The 9,827-nt window shown below is 34.0% G+C and overlaps 1 protein-coding gene across 1 annotated transcript; it reads left to right on the top strand.

Annotated features, from left to right (window-relative positions):
* Positions 1-205: 205 nt before the first annotated feature.
* LOC135641744 (nuclear/nucleolar GTPase 2-like) lies at positions 206-8,064 on the top strand. The gene is made up of 11 exons (XM_065157421.1): positions 206-569; positions 823-956; positions 1,950-2,079; positions 2,271-2,431; positions 2,822-2,923; positions 3,024-3,128; positions 3,207-3,335; positions 4,221-4,361; positions 5,840-5,940; positions 6,465-6,522; positions 7,537-8,064. The coding sequence occupies exons 1-11, from the start codon at positions 332-334 to the stop codon at positions 7,870-7,872; spliced, it is 1,635 nt and encodes a 544-aa protein (XP_065013493.1). The 5' UTR covers positions 206-331; the 3' UTR covers positions 7,873-8,064.
* The last annotated feature ends 1,763 nt before the right edge of the window (positions 8,065-9,827 follow it).

Below are 9,827 nucleotides of genomic sequence, written 5' to 3'. Positions count from 1 at the left end.
ATAGTAACAGCCTAATACTCCTACCAATTATTAACGTACAAATTGTGATGCAAATGGAGACCGCTGAACCGGTGCCCGTCGCTTGGTTCGAGTCGGGTTAATCGAACCGACAGAAGCACTATCTATTAAGTCGACCGGTCCGGAGCCATGTTAGTTGGACCGGAATCGGTTCAGCTTAAATCCACGGGTTGGTTCGTTGCCTGCATTACACGAGCCCTAATGCCGCCGACTCCACCCGCCCTCCGCGTCATCCCAAAACCCTAACTCGGGCGCCAGAAGCGTATCTTTGTTCTTCCTGCCGCCCGTTCCTTTTCTGGGATCGGCTGCGGCGATGGCGAAGATGAAGGAGAGGAAGGTGAACGTGTCCGGAAAGCCGAAGCACTCGCTGGATGTCAACCGGAGCAATGGCGGCGCGGTGGACAAGGGCGCCCGGACCGCCGCGACGGTGCGGCGGCTCAAGATGTACAGCAGTCGGCCGAAAAGGGATCGAAAGGGGAAAATCTTGAAGCACGAGCTCCAGTCCAAGGAGCTGCCTTCCACCCGCATCGAGCCTGATCGTCGATGGTTTGGTGCGTTCCCTTGCCCAATTTCGGCTTTGTTCTTGCTCCTACTGGATCTTTTTGTGTTTTGAGTTAAATACAGCTATTTAATTTATATAAATCCATGAAATTAATGGGAAGGGTTTTGTTATTGAACTATTAATGTCGAAGTCGGTATCTGATTCTTTGGCAATTACTTTTCCTTTCGGGTATTGCCACCTGTATTTATTTGGTAATTGGGCATACTGATGATTATATATGGTGATTTTTGCTTGTAACCCAGGAAACACACGAGTCGTGAACCAGAAAGAACTCGAGTTCTTCCGCGAGGAGCTTCAGAACAGACTCTCGAATAACTACAATGTGATATTGAAGGAGAGGAAATTGCCCATGTCCCTTTTAAATGATCATCAGAAGGTATGAAACCATTACACAGATCATGCGGTGAACCTGTTAGAAATGAGATTTTTTGCCTCATAAGGAATGTAGTCATTGTATTTAGTTAGGGGAGCATACAGTTCTGGTGATGGCAGAATTCATTAAAGTATTTGATTTCATTCCGATTGGATGCTTGCTTCTACAGTGCTAAATCTATACCCTTTCTTGAGCCAGGTTCTCATCTACTAATATGCAGTTCATTCGTCTAATTTTCCTTACACTAGTTGTTCCAATCTTTTCTTTTGAATCTACTAATCCACCAATGATCAATTAGCACAAATAAGTCTCATTTTGTCAAACAAATTTTCCTTTATTGTATTACTAGGGAGTTTCATAATGATCTGGCATGAATTTAGAAACAAATACTGAAATGAAGTTCCATGAAAGATTACAGTTTCTTATAACAGTATTAATAGGTTGTATCTAACAAGTATGGGAACAAGGGCATCATTTGTTGGGATCGAGTTGGTCTTATGCATTGATGTTATACTTGTCATTTGCCATTTATCATCCTGCAGATATCTAAGTTGGAAACTGGAACAAAGTTTTGGCATCTTTTGATATTGGTCTAGGCAGTATACATTTACTTTGGTGAAATTTCTTCTACTTTGCACTTGGAGAACTATCAGTGAAAGAAAATAATTGTCATATTTGATTTAGTTACAGATTTGATAATGTGGATATGTTTTTGGATCTCATTTGATAGATCCTTCTGAGTAGGAGGCATTTAACCATATTGTTCTCTGTAATGGGTTTAGGGCTTTGTACACCTTGAGTTTTGCTCTTTCCCAATTATTAACATTCTAGTGGACTATCCTATGTTTTTAGCTTGTTCATTATTGAGTAGTAAAGGGCTTTGCATTCCATGCTAAGAATGAAGCATGAACAAGCTTCTCTATTCTTTTTCATTTTATGTACTAATATTTTCAAACGTAAAATAGGGAGGTCTAAGCTTTTCCTTTATTTATCCAGCAAGCCAAGGCACATCTTCTTGACACGGAGTCTTTTGAGGATGCTTTTGGGCCAAAAAGGAAAAGAAAACGCCCAAAACTTTTGGCATTTGATTATGAATCGTTAGTTAAAAAAGCAGATAGTTCGCAAGGTATGGACTAATATGTGATTTTTTACTAAATCATGATTTTTTATGTAACTTTATTTTTGGTGAGCTCGATGTGTGGATCTAGTTTTGCCAGATGAGTCCAGTCCTATAAGTTGGTTCAATTAATTTGTTCTGTTTTTTCACTAGTTATTTTTTTTCCTTTGTATTTGACCTTAAAGTTTTTTCCCCTACAGATGTCTTTGAGCAGAAATCTGCTAATTTTTTATCCAAGGAGGTAGATAAAGAGGATGGCTTAAGAGACTTGGTCAGACATACAATGTTCGAAAAGGGCCAAAGCAAGAGGATCTGGGGTGAACTATACAAAGTTGTGGACTCTTCAGATGTAGTAGTCCAGGTTAGCTTCTGTTAGTTTGAAACTTTATGTAATATTTGGTTGCTAAAAAATTGAAAAATCATTTTAAATCTTTGTCTGCTCTGAGTCAAACGGAGATTTACCTAGATGAGAATGAATACTCATATTCATATATCCACCCCTGAAAGTCCATTATTTTTTTGTAATGTAGACTCTCCATGGAAGGAAACTTAAAAGAGACTATATTGTAATTTGATTATATTTAGTCCTCTGAGAACACCTGCAAATTCTTGTCTCTCACAGCAATATCCTCTATTGATATTCAAACAATAAATTGTAAATTTTGTTGACATTTTCTCTCTCCTTTGTCCTGCGTTTATTGTTATTATTTTGCCCGTTTTCTGTTCTCATTCAAGGAACTCTTAATTGTAGGTCTTAGATGCTAGGGATCCACAAGGTACAAGATGCTTCCATTTGGAGAAGCACCTGAAGGAGCACTGCAAACATAAGCACATGGTTCTTTTGCTGAACAAGGTTTGTGTCTTTAGGAAATCTCAGATTGGTCTGTTGCTTTTCAGCACTAACATCTTACTTACATTTGGGTGGTTTTCTTATTGGTACTTTATGTGTAAAGTGTGATCTGGTTCCTGCATGGGCAACAAAAGGATGGTTGCGGCTGCTGTCAAAGGAATTCCCCACCCTAGCATTCCATGCAAGCATCAACAAATCATTTGGCAAGGTCTTTATGATTTTTCAATTTTCTAATTATTTTTGGCTTTTGGCTATACCAAGACTGAGTTCTTTTTTTTCCCTGCAGGGTTCTCTTCTATCAGTTCTTAGACAGTTTGCACGTTTGAAGAGTGACAAGCAAGCAATATCTGTGGGATTTGTGGGGTATCCTAATGTGGGGAAGTCGTCTGTTATTAACACACTTCGCACAAAAAATGTAAACTCTCACGGCATTATGGATGTCAAAAAATGCTTGATGGTCGAATCTTAATTTATTGATTTTTATGTATGTGAAGTTGCACAAATTATGTTGATGGCTGCTTTAAGAAAATGCAACCCTTATCATAATGTATCTCAACAGCTGTTTAAAAATTGCAACAAGACATGGTGCATATTTGCTAATAAGCCAACTCAAAGTTGCTACACTAATCCATTTGAATTGCATCTTGTTGCAATTGATTTTTTTCATTTTCCATTTTTCCTGTTAATTATATGAAACATTAAGACTTGAATGATCTTGTGAGAATTCCGTATGAATCTTCTTTTGTTTAAAAAGATGCATATAGAGCTGCCACCTAATCATCATCTTATTCACTGACATGGAGAGAAGGCGATCTTATATTCTAGACAGCCACGAGTTTCTGTCAATTTTAACTGTGAGCAGTAGTGCACTTTAAGACATTATAGTACTGCCTCCGATGTTCAATCGCATTAGATGCTAAACCCTGTCTGCACTTGTGCACCCACCTGTATGATTTATCTACTTAAGCTCTATTTTTCTGTTTTTTTATTGAATTTAGAATTTTCATGTTTGTCACACATGGACTTAATTGTTATTAGTCACTTTAATGTATTCATATTTTTTAGTTATGCATTTTATGAAGTGTATGCTTTTAGCAAGCAACCTTTTGTGTGCCTGAATATTTTCTTCTCATGTACCATAAATTCTTTCCCATGGACAGCAACCAGAGGTTGTCCATTAATGACATGCACCATTTTTTTTCATTGTCTGCAGTTATTCAAAATATTAAGAAAGTTTCATCTTATTTTGTAAGCAGTTAAGCATTTTTACCAGTTGACTGAACACCCTTCATTTCCACAGGTTTGTAAAGTGGCTCCCATTCCTGGAGAAACTAAGGTGTGGCAATACATTACTCTAACCAAGAGGATCTTTCTAATTGATTGTCCTGGAGTGGTCTATCAGAATAAGGACTCTGAAACAGATATTGTTCTCAAGGGAGTGGTATGTTTGTGCTACCTTGCCTTGATACTTAAAACACGAACATTTATTTGTTTTTTGCTTCAGTTGGCTGATATTCAGACGTGACTGGTTTCTTGAGGATCAGAATTTGCTTGTTGTTTTAACTTAATTACATGACATTGCAGTCATCAACTTCTTTTGAAGAATTGTTACCAACAATAGGACATATAATAATTTGGTTTCACGATTATATGCACTAGAGATATAAGCCCTGGGCCCGTTGTCCTTCCCAGAAGTTCGTATTTCTAGAAATTCAATTTATATGATCTTAAATATTTGAATGCTTATTTAAACGAGATTTATTGCATTGTATGGTTTTGAAAGAAGATTGAAGCTTTAATTCTATGTTAAAAAAACTTGGTTCTCACAAGTTCATTGAAAGCTTTTGCAAGGGTCCATGATTAAATTAATTTAGCATTTATGAAAACATTTTTTAAGGATTAGAAAAAATATTCGATATATTTTCTATTTTTCTCTAACTTTAGAGCACAATATTGATTCTTTCACTGCTAACCTGTCATCAATTAGGTTCTATTGACTTTTGGGACATTGAATAATTGCTAGATGCCTTTTCCTCTCTTTAGTTTATCACACAAGAGTTAAGGTCTCATTTGCTGAATATTTATTGTGAAGCTCTTTTTGATGCAGTACATGAAATGGTAATATAGTGGCACACATTGGTCCTTGTGTCTCTGGACAATTGACACATGCAATTTTATTAATTATTTCAACTATTCTGTACACCCTGTCAGATAACTTCCTTTCAGCAATTATCTAAGAAATTGTTACTAGTGAACTGTCCTCACCAGATCCTGGTTCAATTGTGTGATGCGCCTATTTGTCAACTTTCACTGCTTACTTCCACATATCTGGTTCATCTACAGAATAAATCAGTTTTAAATATGGTTAATTTAGCAGTACATGACATGGTAATATAGTGGCACACACTGGTCCTTGTGTCTCTGGACAATTGACACATGCAATTTTATTAATTATTTCAACTAATCTGTACACCCTGTCAGATAACTTCCTTTCTGCAATTATCTAAGAAATTGTTACTAGTGAACTGTCCTCCAATTGTGTGATGCGTCGATTTGTCAACTTTCACTGCTTACTTCCACATATCTGGTTCATCTACAGAATAAATCAGTTTTAAATATGGTTAATTAAAGATCAGAAACATAAGTGGTTTCATGACTGAAGTCAATGCAAGAAACTTAAGTGGTTTCATAACTAATTAACTATTAGTTGCTTTACAACTAATAGTTCTTTCAGACTGTTTTCTGTGTTTATTCTGTTTCAGATATTGTGGCCTCTAGCATGCATATCAGTTTACAAATTTCTGCCCTTCACTGTTCATTATCTAAGCAATAATTTGATTTTCTGGTAAAGCATACAATTTCTTACTAAGTGTGAGCTCTGCCTCCTAACATGTCACTTTATATTGGATTCATGATCAGGTACGTGTCACAAACTTGGAAGATGCTTCTGAACACATAGGAGAAGTCTTGAAGCGTGTAAAGAAGGAACATCTGCAGAGAGCATATAAGATTGAAGACTGGTATATATAGTTCTTGCTTTTATCTGACTTTCACTATTTACTTTTATGTAGAACATTTATCAACTGTAACAACATATTAACTACAGGAGACACTTCCATTTTTTCGTGAAAAAAAGCTTCAGAGAAAATTCAGTAACCGTATTAGAGGTTTCTTTTTCTTATTCTAACAATATCATTGACTAATGATCCTCATATGCAGTCTTGCATGTATATGACTATGGAATGATCTTGTGCATAAAAACAGTCTAGTAAAACGAGAAAGGCATGTCATGTTTTATTTGCATGAGAGGAGAACCATTTTCAGATCTTGAGATTTGATCCGAAGTTTGGTTGGTAAAAAACAGAGGTTCATGTGTTATTTTAAATATTTGAATTAGGCATTAAATCTTCTAAAATATTAAACATAAATGTATCAGATCTCTATGGCTTCTTTTTCATTAACCAATCAGTCTCTTGAGTGAATCATTCAATTGTCTTATTTGTTCTTATATTGTTCTTGCCATTTTCTTTGACTCTTATTCCAGGGCTGATGAAAATGACTTTCTTGTCCAGCTGTGCAAGTCAACAGGAAAGCTTTTAAAGGTATGTTTTGGTTTTCAGTTTTTTTAAAGCTTTACAGACAGCCATCATGTAGTGATTAGTTGGCATGTCAGCTACTAGGCAGCCTTAGATTTTATGGTGGCATGTCTGTGCAATGTCACTCCCTTCTCTAATTGGTGTAACTTCCATTGCCCAAATTATGTATTTGTATGATAGCCTTTGCATTTATACTGAACATTTGCATGGTTCTCTTATTCACATTATATGATTTATCATTTCTATATTAGCATATTATTTATCATGGTTGAGAATCGAAGTGATTTTTCCAGTGAGCATCATCATCAAGATGTGTTAGCAAGTGTTTTCAATAAAAAAAGAAATGATGCTCAATTAGATCTAATAAAGATCAGACTTCGAACATCATAGTCTGTGATACGGAGGAATTTTCCTTGCAACATCTGAATCAGAAGCATTAGCAACTAATATTTCATTTTCCTCCTCAAGTTCTCATGAAGTGTCTGATTTGAAAAAGGTCTCCTAATGTTAATGGATAACAAGAAATTCAATTGGAATACAACCCAAAATGTCCCTGTTAACAAAATGAAAACTGTTTGTAGCTAAAATGTGGTTCAAATAGTGGTTATAATCCCATGTGGAATCCACGAGGCCATAAACCTCAAGTTCAAAGTGGTATTTGGTCAGATTATGGTGGCATTCATATTTAAATGTGTATCTCAATCTTCCACTTAAATCCACTGCTGGGATAAATTGTCACATTATGGGCTGCAGTTGCCGAGATTGTTGGAAGTGATCCGCATTTGTTTTTGAGTCAACTGTTGGATAAATTCGGGTTTGCATGAAAATAAAGCACAATGGTTTTGCTCTCTTGAATCATGCAGTGGCCCTTGCATATGAATATGCTGCATTTTTGTAGGGGAAAGAACTTTATTGTTGTGCAGTGATATTTTCATCCTTTGCCTTTTGCACTTCCAGTAATAGGGTAGCAACCGTAGTTGATGTGATTGAATGCCTATAATTGTTGTTGCATGCTTTCAGGGGGGAGAACCTGATCTAATGACTGCAGCAAAGATGATCCTCCATGACTGGCAGAGAGGCAAAATACCATTTTTTGTGCCACCACCGCAGCAAGAAGGTAATTCATCAGAGAACTCAGATGCACCGGAGACGACCGCCGGATCAGATGCACCAGAGGGAAGCGCAGATCCAACAATAAGTGCAGACAGGACCACAGCTGCTATGAAAGCTATAGCAGGTATTATTTCATCCCAGCAGCAGATGCTTGTTCCATCTCATAAGGGCTTATTTGGCGACGAGTTAGAGAATGAGAAGTTGGAGGAGACGTTGGAAGATGATTCTGACCAAAAGTGTTGACCTCCATCCCTGCAACACATCTTGCATTTTGGAGACGTCGGAAGAGACGATTCTGGTGTTTCGGGATGATTGCGCTCCCTTTGTAACGAATATTACCGTTCAGAGACTGAAAGATCATTTTTCTATGTTGTGGACATTTGTCTTTCTTGTAATGACTTTATTGGTTTCGATAATTACACAAATTTGCTTCAATTATTGTCCACGTTGTATATTCGATCATTCTTGTAGTCTATATATATATATATATATATATATATATATATATATATATATATATAAGGATATTAAGAACATTAAATTTTTGTATAGTCTATAATCATTTAACATATCTCTTGATAATTTTATAAAATCCAAGATCAACTCAAAATTCATTGATAACTACATGTAACAAATTTATACAATCATAAAATTAATTATCATCACAAATTTTATAAAATCCAAGATCAACTCAAAATTCTTTATCTCGATTTTCTCATATTCAGTTCTTTTTAGGTAAAAATATACTTTAAATTTTTATGATTAATACATATTTTAAATATCCACACATAAATAATATCTCCAAATCTTTAGAACAAAGATAATTGATGCTAACTCCATGAGGTGGATAATTTTATTCATTAACTTTTTAATTACCTAGAAGCATGACTAATCATTTTTTCATCTTACATCAAGACACAACCAAGGTCCTTTCTTGAAGCATCTATATAAATTATAAATCCATCATTGTCACTTGGAATAGTAAAGATTAGTGCACTAATCAATCTTCTTTTTAACTCTTAAAAACTTTGATCTTGATCTCTTCAATATCTCTTTCAATTATCATACCTCTATAATTTTGCTTACTCATTTCTAACTTCTTATTGTTGACTTTAGTCCTTTTCAAAATGTTTTTATCTTTCTAGATTCATCATCAATAATATGAGTTGTAAATATAGAAAGCTCAATGAATTTAGATTCATATTGTGCTATTATCAAATTTCCTTTGATAAAATTTAAAAACTTTATTTCTTCATGATCTTTGATATAATCTGAAAAGTATTTATCATTGAACTTTTTAAAAAATAACGTGCAAGTGAAATGCTCCATCTGACTTCAGAAAGTCTCTCAGCTGACCTCTATCAGTGCTCAGTATCTTCTTAAAATATAAAGATGGCAAAAGAAACTTTTCGATCATCAAAATAATTTAATATATTAAATATTTTCTCTATTTACATCCTTCATGACTAAGCTTCTTAAATTATACACACACAAATATATATATATATATATATATATATATATATATATATATATATATATATATATATATATATATATATATATATATATATATTTGAAAAATACCTAACACCTTTCTTGCCAATTCTTTTTATGAAAATTTTTATTAGTTATTTTCACTAGTTTTAAATCGTTATAATGCTTTCCTTTGACTCATTTACAATATTTTAAAAAAAATTATAATAGTTTTATTAAAAATTAAAAATATTTATTATTAAAAAATATTATAAATGGCATGTTGTGATTCTTTTGGTTGTCATTTCTCATAGAATCATTACAATTTCATATTTTTAGGTTTATAATTAGTTTAGTTATAGTTTAAAGTTAATTTAATCTTTTATAGTATTTTAAAGTAGATTTTATAATATTTTTATTATTGTGACCAAAACATTATAATAAGTCAATCTTGATTCTTATTAAGGTGTTGTTTCTTCATGAATTATTATAAATACCTATTTAAATCCTACTATGATAAATCAAATTATTTCTAATATTTTAATTTTATTTGACTCAATGCATTTCAATAACATTAACAGTGTTTTAATTAAGGTATTAAAAATAATTAAAAACACTATTAGTGACATCATATTTGCCTCTTTGTTTGTCACCTTGGTTGCCCCAACTCATAAATCATTATAATGCTAAATTTAATTTATTTAATTAATATTATAAATTTA

The sequence above is a fragment of the Musa acuminata genome, chromosome BXJ3-6 (assembly GCF_036884655.1).
Source record: "Musa acuminata AAA Group cultivar baxijiao chromosome BXJ3-6, Cavendish_Baxijiao_AAA, whole genome shotgun sequence".
NCBI lineage: Eukaryota > Viridiplantae > Streptophyta > Magnoliopsida > Zingiberales > Musaceae > Musa > Musa acuminata.
Note: the sequence above shows the minus strand (reverse complement) of the source record. Positions and strands in the feature narration are given on the sequence as shown.

What these genes read in the sequence shown, in the direction of transcription:
- LOC135641744 (XM_065157421.1), top strand. Translation starts at nt 332, where the DNA reads ATGGCGAAGATGAAGGAGAGGAAGGTGAACGTGTCCGGAAAGCCGAAG. An exon ending in GCCTGATCGTCGATGGTTTG is followed by an intron (nt 570 to 822) that starts GTGCGTTCCCTT and finishes CTTGTAACCCAG; the next exon opens with GAAACACACGAGTCGTGAAC. An exon ending in ATATTGTTCTCAAGGGAGTG is followed by an intron (nt 4,362 to 5,839) that starts GTATGTTTGTGC and finishes ATTCATGATCAG; the next exon opens with GTACGTGTCACAAACTTGGA.